General features: G+C 40.7%; 2 protein-coding genes across 8 annotated transcripts in view; one reads left to right on the plus strand and one right to left on the minus strand.

Annotated features, from left to right (window-relative positions):
• myo6a (myosin VIa) overlaps positions 1-4,627 on the plus strand; it is a 90,070-nt gene extending 85,443 nt beyond the window's left edge. For 5 of the 7 annotated variants that reach the window (XM_055884540.1, XM_055884541.1, XM_055884538.1 and 2 more), the window contains 3 exons: positions 291-317; positions 2,051-2,269; positions 2,407-4,627. In XM_055884540.1, coding sequence (XP_055740515.1) covers positions 291-317; positions 2,051-2,269; positions 2,407-2,606 — 446 coding nt within the window. In that variant the 3' untranslated portion in view covers positions 2,607-4,627. The remainder of the gene's footprint in view (positions 1-290; positions 318-2,050; positions 2,270-2,406) is intronic. The other 2 variants (XM_055884539.1, XM_055884544.1) reach the window with 1 other exon arrangement.
• The window catches only part of LOC129824951 (interphotoreceptor matrix proteoglycan 2-like), a 36,581-nt gene continuing 27,111 nt past the window's right edge, over positions 3,688-13,157 (minus strand). The window contains exons 14-15 of the mRNA XM_055884537.1: positions 5,984-6,061; positions 3,688-5,319 (exon numbers count right to left, since the gene is read on the minus strand). Of these exons, the coding sequence (XP_055740512.1) occupies positions 6,001-6,061 (61 nt within the window). The 3' untranslated portion in view covers positions 3,688-5,319; positions 5,984-6,000. The remainder of the gene's footprint in view (positions 5,320-5,983; positions 6,062-13,157) is intronic.

A 13,157-nucleotide genomic window follows, 5' to 3' on the forward strand; every position in this document is an offset into this window, starting at 1 on the left:
TGCTTGTGAATGACCATGTACAGTAGAATGGCCTTCCCTGTACGTCCATGCCTATGGTCTCATCCATTTAGGCCATGGCTACAGTAAACGCATGTAAAGGCATGGTAATGGCGCTATCATTAATATCTATGAAGAAGAGGCATTGATATTAGTGATCGGCTCAAAATAGCCTCGTCTTTTCTTGGAAGTTAATTTGTTGTTCCATTATATTGTCTTGCATGTTGATTGTGTTTAATACTTGTGTCATACTGCGTGTGTTTGTAAGTGTAACCTGGCATGTTTACTTTCAGATCTTGCACCTCATGTGAGACAAGCACGTAAGTGGTTCTCCTTGATGTAGTAGCACCACTAACCTCAGCCCAGTGCTAAGTCCTCTATTAACCATGGGGAAATGGAGGGGAGTGCTGTGTGTGTGTGTGTGGTGGTCATTACTCGTCTGTGTGGAAGGGTTTCTGTTTTGGGATAAGGCTCTGGTCAACAGCAGTGCACTGTATAGGAAATGGGGTGCCATTTTGGACGTAACCTTGGTGATGGCGTGAGGAATCTTACAGCAGCTGTTTTCTTTCTAACTGTAATCGTCTTTGGTGTGCATGTTATTTTATAACAGAAGATTATTAAGGGGTGTTCGCGAAGTGCACCTGGAATTCTTTGCAAGTGTAGGCTGTTGTATGAGATACTACACACTTCTCGTTTTTTTTACACGGCAGTGTTTTTACTTGGATGGTGTTTTCAAATGTCGAACACGAGCTGATAGAGAATGAGGATGGGCGCAAAGAGATTTCAAAGGGTTCCTATGGCTGCTCTTATTGATGTTGCTGCACATGTTATGTGGCTACGCTGACAATTGGAGCTGAAATCATTCAGGGCACTTAGGCTAACTGGTGTTTGGATGGATGTGTGCCCGCCTCCCAAATTGGACCTTATTCCGTAGATGGTGCACTACTTTTGGGCCAGCAGCCCGAAAGGTCGCTGGTTTCTAATCCCTGAGCCGACTAGGTAAAGAAATCTGTCTGTGCACTTGAGCAAGGCACTTAACCCTAATTGCTCTGGATAAGAGCGTCTGCTAAATTACGTAAATGTAGAGCACTATAAAGGAGATAGGGTGCCATTTGGGAAACTGTGGGTTTCTGTCTCATCGTTTTTGGGGGGAGTATGACAGCGTAACACGTCTGCCTGCTGATTGGAAGAGAAACCTAGCAGTTGACTCCTCATTGGAGCAGAAAGCAGGGGAGTTGCTACACAACACGTACTTATACCTTGGAGATTGTTGGGTGCACATCTACTGTATATTCTCTCATTTTCCTGTCAGTTCAGACCCTCTCATTCACTGAAGTGCATCAGACAATGAGTAGCTGGCCGTACAAATAGACGGGCATCCTTGCAACAAAGTATTCATATAGTGCGTCTCAAGGAGTTTGCAGCTTTTGCAAGCTTTCTCTCTGGACAAAATCAACTGTTTATACGAGGGAAGGACTCTCTGAAAGGTGTTGGGAATGAGTGGGCGGCCATTGTTTGTCTCTAGTTAATAGTACCGCAATGGTGTTGGATTCAAAGTGTCATCCTCATAGTTAACGGCACAACCTTTTCAGCTTTCTCACCTTTTAGTAATGGATCCGTTTTGTTTGGTGGCAGTGAATTCATCAGGGAGAGGTTGCTCTAAACTAAAGGAAAATATGTACTGTACCATGCCTGTCAACAGGACTGAGGCTACTGCACACCCCGTCTTTCCCTGGGCCTTTTCTCCATAGAGCCTCCCACCCCTTTCAATCACTTGGCCTATGTATTCCCTTATTTATTTATGCTCCATTTTGCGTAGAATATCCAAATGTATGTCCTTTATGTTTTGATACGAGCAGGCTCTGTAACAAACATTTGACATGCCGCTTGTCACTCTGATTTGCTCTCTGCTAATACTGACCCCCCCCAGCTCTAGCAGCAACGCAGTCCCAGCATCCCTATTGGTTCTTCCTGTTCCTTCCCATCCCTATTGGTTTCTGTTGCCATTGCAATCAGCCAGCATCATTAGCCTCTCTAACTCCTTCCCCAACAGCCCAGGCGAACCCAGCCCCGCCCATCCCAGCCAGGCAGCATGAGGTGGCCATGAACAGGCAGCAGCGCTACTTCCGCATCCCCTTCATCCGGCCCGGGGACCAGTACAAGGACCCCCAGAACAAGAAGAAGGGCTGGTGGTACGCCCACTTTGACGGGCCCTGGATCGCCAGGCAGATGGAGCTGCATCCGGACAAGCAACCCATCCTGCTGGTGGCAGGTCAGTCAGCAACCTGACCCATGGGGGAGTTGGGGGGGGGCGGGGTCTTTGTGTGCGTGCATGTGCCTGTCTGTTCTATTCATACGGTTACTGCCTCATAAAACTATTGTATTGCTGTTTTCTCTGTGTGTCTGTAGGGAAAGATGACATGGAGATGTGTGAACTGAGCCTGGAGGAAACAGGCCTGACAAGGAAGAGGGGAGCTGAGATCCTGCCCCGGCAGTTTGAGGAGATCTGGGAGCGCTGCGGGGGCATCCAGTACCTCCGGAGCGCTATCGAGAGCCGACAGGCCCGCCCCACCTACGCCACAGCCATGCTGCAGAGCCTCCTCAAGTAAAAGGTGTAGGGTGAGTTTCCCCCTAGTTACTGATCCTGGGTCAGTTTTTCATTTCCCCCACTAATGGTTAGGATTGGGGAAGCTGATCATAGATCTGTACCTAGGGGAAACTTCCACCCTGTCCCAAACCACAGGCCTCTATCTCACTACAGCAAAGGGAAGAATGCATTTAGCTACTGTACCTAACACGGCGGGCATTCAAGCATACTGTACCATGTTTTGACTGGAGGTACTCAAGTCATAAGTGAACTGCTTTTTGTTCATTGTCCTTTTTTTTTCTCCTTCATGTTGGTCTTGCCGGCTTTCAATTCTCTTGTTGATTATTATTTGTTGGTGGGAGCAGGGGAATTTGCAGTGAACCTATGCAGAGTAATCGGACACTAATTACATCTAGTTTTGTTTCTTGAGCAAACGTGATGTTTTTCTTTAATATTCCTGTTACTTTAACTACGAGGCCTTATAAAAAAAATTAAAAACTACTTTAACAGGGTCATTTGCTGAAAGTAGGGACTGTTTTCAAAGCTGCGCCTCCAAATAAGAGTTTTAAGACTATTAAATCGTAGATGTTTATTACTGTGTTGGTGGTTTAACCTGACGTCTCATCGTTTTGTCTCTCTGCAGTCTTAATAACAGCTTTTTGAGGATCTCACGTAAACCAATACTTTCTGTTTGTGTAGTTATTACAGGACAATACTTGCACAAAAGAGATGTTTGATCCATGGGTGGAAATGGGCTTCAACGCATTCTGGGGGTGGTGGTGGCGGCGGGGTGATGATGATGATGATCTCGCTGTTCTCTCATGTGAGGCAGTTATACTTGAGCGTCAGGTTCTTCTAAGGATTATTTTCAGTAACTGCACATCAATTCACATTCATTTCAAATGATTATATTTGATAATACTGTAAAAAAAAAAAATACCTCTGGCTTTCAGACGGATTGTAATTTGAGTCGATTTTGTTCCTTCAGTCTTTACTTTTTGTTTATATGTGTGATTTAGGTATGCTGATGAGAGAAAGAACGAAAGAAAGCTAAAGAAAGATATTTTCACGTTCCCCAACCATTCATTCCTAAAGCCACATGGTTGAAATTGAAATGCATTGTTTCATGTTGTCCACACAAGGCTATGATATTCCAAATATTGTGCTAATCAAATTTAATTTACGATGTGAATTACCAGAAGTGAACCATACAAATCTTCAGATACTCTAGGATTTCAAAATAACATTCAAGTCATACTGTTGGACCAAATGTGTGTATGGGAGCCGAACTGAATGGAGGAATGAAGTTGGAGGGGTCAAGAAGACCTCAAGCTCAGATACAGTAGTCAGCTAGTCTTCCCTCTCCTGCATATATCATCTCATATTGCAATAGACACTTACGTACAGAATATTTTATATAAGTGTATGATACAAAGAGAGTAATGTTTCTACAGGAATGTACACATTTATTTTCAAAAGAAATCTTTCTACTCTAAAATCAAAGGGTTTGGGCACATGACTCATGTTTCTTGAAAAAAAAGAAAAAACGACTTTAAAATGAAGCAATAATTCCTCCAAACAAAAGCTACAAGGAGAAGGGCAGCCTTTGTCATGTACAGTACTGTGTGTTTTAGAGACAATCTCTTGTGAGACTAGAACTACTCTCTTCAGGTAAGGCTGATTTGTTAGTCTGGAGGTTGTTTTCTAGCGCTGCTTCTCATTCCCTTTGACGCTCTGCACAAGCGAAAAGGCGACGTCGTGGTTGTTTGAATGCATGAGATCTACGCGCTCGTGTCTGAGCCATGTCTTCTTCAGTTTAGATCTAAGTATTTATTTATGACTTTGAACACCAGAGTATACTACTGTACTGTGTGGTCTCCTGGAATATCTCTTGTAATGTACAACCAATTACTGACTGGCTTCGATATGCTCTGTGTGTCTCTCCACGCGTTACAATCATTCCTCAAATACTGCCTTTTCACTGTCACTTTTTTTTTCTAATGCTGATCTCTAACTGTTGAAATAAACACTTCTTTCACTCAACTGATATTGCTCCTCGTGTTTTACGTTCTGTTACTCAATGCTACAGCAACAAAAAATACAGATCGTTCTGTGAGGAAATAGTTTTAAAAAAGCCCTATTGAAGATGGTGAGCAATTCATTTCCCCGACGTGTACAGAACAGTAGTTTTTACAACACCGAGGAAACACCATTACATTATTACAGAGACAGATGTTAATGATACATCACCCACACAGGTGTACAGTATGTGTTATTCCCTATACAACGTTGCAACATAAGTACCTCATTATGAGGAAAACATTTCTTGTAACTTTATCTGGCATTTTACATTAACACTTTCACTACTAAAATAAATGTCAGCACATATATGTATAAAAGCGGTTAGCTGTCCTGGGATGCCATAGCAAAATGACCACATCCGTTTGACATTCATCTGTCGTTCCCGAGTCATCAGTGAACAAATGACAATGATCGAGTACGGCTGTCCACAGAGTTCGCCTGAATGTCTGTTTGACAGAAAATGGGAGTATCCTTTCTGGTAAAACACAGGCTTTGGAAAGGTCAAATGAAGGGGTTGTCTGGCTGAGTGCCTGTCTGTCCATCAGTAGCCAACAGGTCAATGTCTTTCTGCAATCACAACATCGTCCGTGATCTGCATCTGCGATTAGCTGTCGTTTATTAACATTCCCGTGTCTTTTCTGCAGTTGCCAAGTCTAAAAAAGAGAAACAGATTCCAGTGTTACCTTTCACAAAGACTGTGTACAGTGCATGCAAGCTAAAATGTATATCATTAATCTAACTGGCATACTGTATAATCCCAAATCTGATGCTTTGAATTGTATTATCTTTTGAATGAAAGTTAGCCAAACTGAATTCTGCATTCTGTTTCCTTTCATTTAACTCTTAATTCAATTTGACCCAGTTCCTCAACAACAAAATAACACTGGCCCGGAAAGAGGATCAAAGAAGGCCAGACTAATCACAAAGCCAGACTACCGACAAAGCCTACATTCTGAAAGCAACAACGGCTTCTGCTCATTAACAGGCTTGAGAATCCGCCTCTACTCCAAGAGGTGAATAACATGCGATAAGCCTTCCCTTTGGTAGGTTTAGTTTGTCTGTGTGAAGTGTTTGTCTCTGTCCGGCTTACTGTCTTGTAGAAATGCACTCCGCTCTAAATCAGTTTGAGCTCCACCCGGAAACTAGCAAAAATATAATGGACCAGTTTGAATAATAATTATGTCATGGTTTGATTTGCTTTTTTGTTGCGATTAATGTAATTTGATACCTTGACATTCTCTGTCTGGGTCAGAAATGGAGGTAAAATAAAAGTCCAAAAGTTGTCCAGAGAAAACAAATGACCTAACAAGTCCTTACCTCAATACGTGGTGTTGTCATTCAACACTCGGTGTACTTAATTCGTCAGGCCTGGAAGATGTATACTTTTCTGGGTATCTACAAAATAATAACAAAACTGATATTGAGACAAAAGGAGCAAATGAGGTAGCAAAAAATAAAACAATTGCCACTATACATAATCCCAAGGGGCAAAGTCACATGGGGAGAAGCGCAACGAGGTTTTTCTGTAAAGTATTAGTCAGGAGGTTCTAGTGTACATTATAAAGACCTGTGAGATGGAATGACACTGAGTTAAATATGGTGCAGTATCCTCTTGGCAAAAACAAAGTACTTTACTTTACCAATCATTTTCAAATATATCCTGATTGTAGGCCTAAATTGCTGTTCAATAGCAACCGTCTTTGAGAAATTAATACATTCCCTAATGTATCAGTACTAGATACATTTAATTTCAATCTGGCTTTAGACCCAACCATTCTACAACTACAGCATTAGTGAAACATACTAATGAAATACCTTGTTCATCTGACCAAGGCAAACTAACTGGTGCCATTTAAAAAATAAATAAAACACTTATTTTTAAAGCATTTGATTATTCTATCTTATTAATAGAATAAACATTGGTTTCACAACAAAAAAAATTTAACTGGTTCCATGCGTGTCTTTGTTTTCATAAGACACATCACAACTTCTTGGACTCGTATGTACCTCAAGACTCAGTATTGGCAACCCTTCTTTTCATAATTGAATTGCCTCATTTGTCAGAATACACATGTTCACATATATGCTATTACAGAGCTCTCTATACATCAGGTTAAAATATTTTGCAGATCCAAGCAACACTCCAAGATGATATTAACACTTTGGTTTTAAATCAAACAAAGTCCTATATGCTGTTTAGTACATGCCAAATAATAAACTCCACAGCAGGCAATTTCAAAATGTGACGGAACACCGCTTGAAACTGTTGATAGTTAGAAATATATGGCTTTGAGGATAGATGCTGAATTATCTTTTGGAAGGCATAAGCTTGAGTTACTATACAGATCTGCTGTAAGAATAGTTTTATTGTATCCATTAAAAAGACCTTAGTCTAGGATAGGAAGCAGCAGATGGGTTACTATGGTGACGTCTATCAAAACACAACCGAGACCTTACTTTACGAATTAGATGTCATTTATAACAATCTTTGCGGATTCATTCTTGGATGCCGTTTATAAGACACATTGCACAATGTATGAATAACTAAATTGTCTGTTCATCTCCCAAACAGGAGATGACTGCATTGGTACCAATTTATTTTTTAAGTGTATCAACTTAAATTTCCTTGTATATATTAAGGAACACCTAACTTCACAAGACTCGCACTACTCCTTTCGACAACAGCAGCAATTCCACATTCCAAGGGTACATCACAAGGTTGGAGTAAGATCTTTCAGATACAAAGGCGCAACTGACTGGAATAATTTACCTATAGAAATCAAGGCAATAAAATGAGTGAATTTAAGAAAGCTCTTCAAATGTTAACTGTTTGTTTATAACTAATAGAAACATCTCCATTAAGATATTTGTAGATATGTATACTGTTGAAGTAGGAAGGTTACATATACCTCTGCCAAATACATTTAAACTCAGATTTTCACAATTCAATATGTCAGGATAATAGTAGAGTGATTTATTTAAATTTTGATTTCTTTCATCACATTCCCAGTGGGTCAGAAGTTTACATACACCCAATTAATATTTGGTAGCATTGCCTTTAAATTGTTGAACTTGGGTCAAACGTTTCAGGTAGCCTTCCACAAGCTTCCCACAACAAGTTTGGTGAATTTTGGCCCATTTCTCCTGACAGAGCTGGTGTAACTGAGTCAGGTTTGTAGGCCTCCTTGCTCGCACACGCTTTTTCAGTTCTGCCCACACATTTTCTATAGGATTGAGTTCAGGGCTTTGTGATGGCCACTCCAATACCTTGACTTTGAAAGTATGCTTGGGGTCATTGTCCATTTGGAAGAATCATTTGCGACCAAGCTTTAACTTCCTAACTGATGTCTTGACATGTTGCTTCAATATATCCACATAATTTTCCTTCCAGTCCCTCCTGCAGCAAAACACCCCCACAACATGATGCTGCCACCCCTGTGCTTCACGGTTGGGATGATGTTCTTCAGTTTGCAATCCTTCCCCTTTTTCCTTCAAACATAACGAGGGTCATTATGGCCAAAAAGTATGATCTTTGTCCCCATGAGCAGTTACAAACCGTAGTCTGGCTTTTTTATGGCAGTTTTGGAGCAGTGGCTTCTTCTTTGCTGAGAGGCCTTTCAAGTTATGTCGATATAGGACTCGTTTTACTGTGGATATAGATACTTTTGTACCTGTTTCCTCCAGCATCTTCACAAGGTCCTTTGCTGCTGCTCTGGGTTTGATTTGCACTTTTCGCCCAAAAGTATGTTCATCTCTAGGAGACAACGCGTCTCCTTCCTGAGCGGTATGACGGCTGCGTGGTCCCATGGTGTTTATACTTGCGTACTATTGTTTGTACAGATGAACATGGTACCTTCAGACATTTGGAAATTGCTCCCAAGGATGAACCAGACTTGTGGAGGTCTACACATTTTTTTTGAGGTCTTGGCTGAGTTCTTTTGATTTTCCCAAGATGCCAAGCAAAGAGGCATCAAGTTTGAAGGTAGGCCTTGAAATACATCCACAGGTACACCTCCAATTGACTCAGGCTAATTGACATAATTTATCAGAAGCTTCTAAGGCCATGACATTTTCTGGAATTTTCCAAGCTGTTTAAAGGCACAGTCAACTTAGTGTATGTAAACTTCTGACCCACTGGAATTGTGACACAGTGAATTATAAGTGAAATAATCTGTAAACAATTGTTGGAAAAATTACTTGTCAGGCACATAACCGACTTGCCAAAACTGTAGTTTGTTAACAAGAAATTTATGGAGTGGTTAAAAAATGAGTTTTAATGACTCCAACCTAAGTGTATGTAAACTTCCGACTTCCACTGTATATTATAGGTACTTAGTATTGTTTTATTTGTAGTTGTAGCAGTATTTTTTATTAGTTGTAGGGTAACACTATACTTGACACCTAGCATCATAACACATTATGACATGGTCATAACCATGTCATAATGACATAACTTGTCTCTGCTATGCAATCTGGTTTCAGAGCTGGTCATGGGTGCGCCTCAGCCACGCTCAAGGTCCTAAACGATATCTTAATCGATAAGAAACAATACTGTGCAGCCGTATTCATTGACCTGGCCAAGGCTTTCGACTCGGTAGCCTTGGTTTCTCGAATGATTGCCTCGCCTGGTTCACCAACTACATCTCTGATAGAGTTCAGTGTGTCAAATCGGAGGGCCTGTTGTCCGGGCCTCTGGCAGTCTCTGTGGGGATGCCACAGGGTTCAATTCTTGGGCCGACTCTCTTCTCTGTATACATCAATGATGTCGCTCTTGCTGCTGATGAGTATCTGATCCACCTCTACGCAGACGACACCATTCTGTATACTTCTGGCCCTTCTTTGGACACTGTGTTAACAACCCTCCAGATGAGCTTCAATGCCATACAACTCTCCTTACGTGGCCTCCAACTGCTCTTAAATACAAGTAAAACTAAATGCATTCTCTTCAACCGATCGCTGCCCGCCTGTCCGGCATCACTACTCTGGTCACATCAAACATCTCCAATCCAAAGTTAAATCTAGAATTGGGTTCCTATTTCGCAACAAAGCATCCTTCACTTATGCTGCCAAACATACCCTCGTAAAACTGACCATCCTACCGATCCTCGACTTCGGCGATGTCATTTACAAAATAGCCTCCAATACCCTACTCAATAAATTGGATGCAGTCTATCACAGTGCCATCCGTTTTGTCACCAAAGCCCCATATACTACCCACCACTGCGACCTGTACACACTCTTTGGCTGGCCCTCGCTTCATAATCGTCGCCAAACCCACTGGCTCCAGGTCATCTACAAGACCCTATTAGGTAAAGTCCCCCCTTATCTCAGCTCACTGGTCACCATAGCAGCACCCACCAGTAGCACGCGCATCTCTCTGGTCACCCCCAAAGCCAATTCATCCTTTGGCCGCCTCTCCTTCCAGTTCTCTGCTGCCAATGACTGGAACGAACTACAAAAATCTTTGAAACTGGAAACACTTATCTCGCTCACTAGCTTCAAGCACCAGCTGTCAGAGCAGCTCACATATTACTGCACCTGTACATAGCCCATCTATAATTTAGCCCAAACAACTACCCCTTCCCCTACTGTATTTATTTACTTTGCAACCATTATTTATATTTATAATTTGCAATTAATTACTGATTAATTAATTGAATTAATTAATTAATTACTGATTAAATTAATCTAATTACTGCACATTCTTCCACTGCAAATCTACCATTGCAGTGTTTTACTTGCTATATTGTATTTACTGAGCCACCATGGTCTTTTTTTGCCTTTACCTCCCTTATCTCACCTCATTTGCTCACATTGTATATAGACTTATTTTTCTACTGTATTATTGACTGTATGTTTGTTTTACTCCATGTGTAACTCTGTGTTGTTGTATGTGTCGAACTGCTTTGATTTATCTTGGCCAGGTCGCAATTGTAAATGAGAACTTGTTCTCAACTTGCCTACCTGGTTAAATAAAGGTGAAATAAAAAATAACCTGTCATATATTTAGACATTGTGACATATATTGCGTTATTTTATGGCTGGTTATGACACCTACATAAGTTTCAAAACCCACATTTTATTCAAATGCTTTTTTTCCTGCCAAGAAGTTTCCTTAAATTTGAAAGTTTGTTTCTTAACTCATTTTTTGTTGTTGTAATGAATTCTTTTAAAGTCATATTTTAAATAACTTGTAGAAAATACACTTTATGACACTGCCATGAAGCATTATAGCCATCCTGTTTCACTTAGACTAAGAAAAATGCACTCCATGACACTGTCATAAAGCATTATGGCCATCATAATCATAAAAGAGGGTGTGTTGTCCTGCTCCTGAAATATGATTTTGTATTCATCTCAGTCATCAGCAACAGAGCATCGGGGTAGGTGCATGTCTGACATTAATGTGTGTGCAATTACAATGATTACTTAATATGGTCAGTTTCAGAAAATTTTATATATAAAAATACTGTGGACAAGTAGGCTATGGTGTAATAAAATGTTTTGCCTTGTGTGGTAGGTTTTGTGGGTTTTCTTTGGGCACTCTTATGTTGATGTCATAATCAGCCATAAAATAACTCAATATATAGTACCAGTCAAAAGTTTGGCCACACCTACTCATTCAAGTAAAAACATTTTTATTTTACTGTTTTCTACATTGTGGAATAATAGTGAAGACATCAAAGTGATTAAATAAATATGGAATTGTGTAGTAAAAACACATTTGTTAAACCAATCGAAATATATTTGAGATTCTTCAAAGTAGCCACCCTTTGCCTTGATGACAGCATTTCTACACATCTTGTCATTCTCTCAACCAGCTTCATGAGGAATCACCTGGAATGCATTTCAATTAACCGCTGTGCCTTGTAAAAGTTTAATGCATTTGAGCCGATCAGTTGTGTTGTGACAAGGGACGGGGAGCTATACAGAAGATAGTCCATATTATGGCAAGAACAGCTCAAATAAGCAAAGGGAAACAACAGTCCATCATTACTTTAAGACATGAAGGTCAGTCAACTTTGAAAGTTTCTTCAAGTGCAGTCGCAAAAAACATCAATCGCTATGATGGAACTGACTCTCATGAGGACCGCCACAGGAAAGGAAGACCCAGAGTTACCTTTTCTGCAGAGGATAAATTCATTAGAGTTATCAGCCTCAGAAATGGCAGCCCAACAAAATTTGTTCAAGTAACAGACACATCAACTGTTGAGAGGAGACTGAATCAGGCCTTCATGGTTGAATTGCTGCAAAGAAACCACTACTAAAGGACATCAATAAGAGGAAGAGATTTGCTTGGGCTGAGAAACACGAGCAATGGACATTAGACTGGTGGAAATCTGTCTTTGTGAAACGTGGAGTAGGTGAACGGATGATCTCCGGATTTGTGGTTCCTACTGTGAAGCATGGAGGATGTGTGATGGTGCTTTGCTGGTGACACTGTCAGTGATTTATTTAGAATTCAAGGCACACTTAACCAGCATGGCTACCACAGCATTCTGCAGCGATACGCCCTCCCATCTGATTTGGGCTTAGTGGGACTATCATTTGTTTTTCAACAAGACAATGACCCAAAATGCACCTCCAGCCTGTGTAAGGGCTATTTGATGGAGAAGAGTGATGGAGTGCTGTGTCAGATAACCTGGCCTCCACAAATCACCCGACCGCAACCCGTTTGGGATGAGATGAACCGCAGAGTAAAGGAAAAGCAGCCAACAAGTGCTCAGCATATGTGGGAACTCCTTCAAGACAGTTGGAAAAGCATTGCTCATGAAGCTGGCTGCGAGAATGCCAAGAGTGTGCAAAGCTGTCATCAAGGCAAAGGGTGGCTACTTTGAAGAATCTCAAATTTAAAATTGATTTTGATTTTGTTTATCACTTTTTTGGTTTCATGTCTTCACTATTATTCTACAATGTAGAAAATAGTTAAAATAAAAAAACACCCTTGAATGAGTAGTGGTGTCCAAACATTCGACTTGTACTATGTCACAACAGGTCTAAATATGTTTCATGATCATATGACAGGTTATGTCAGCTGTTATGACATGGTTATGACGCTAGGTGTCAAGTAAAGTGTTACCTTTTTTGGGGGGGACACCCTTGAAAATGAGATGCTGCATCTCAAGAGATTCAAAATGTCTAAATAAAATTGTTTCATAGATTAGATTTGCTGAGACAAAATTGCTCTATCTTTGACCTGAGAAATCATAAACTAGTTACAATAAGATTACAGGAAAGCTAAATAACGTTTTAACCTTTAGATTTTCTAAGACTTGATATTGTTGACGGTTTGTGGTGCTGTCTGGTCTAGGAGCTAGATTAGTACTATATACGGAATAGGTTGCCATTTTGGATGTACACTGTGTTAATGGGAGATGGCAAATCTAGGTCTGTGTGGGTGGGTTAACTGGTTCCTTGTCGGGATGAAGCCCTCAAATCCCCAGACAAGCAGAAAAGCTGCTCTCACAATTTCACATGGAACTAACTGGAT

The sequence above is a fragment of the Salvelinus fontinalis genome, chromosome 27 (assembly GCF_029448725.1).
Source record: "Salvelinus fontinalis isolate EN_2023a chromosome 27, ASM2944872v1, whole genome shotgun sequence".
Classification (NCBI taxonomy): Eukaryota; Metazoa; Chordata; class Actinopteri; order Salmoniformes; family Salmonidae; genus Salvelinus; species Salvelinus fontinalis.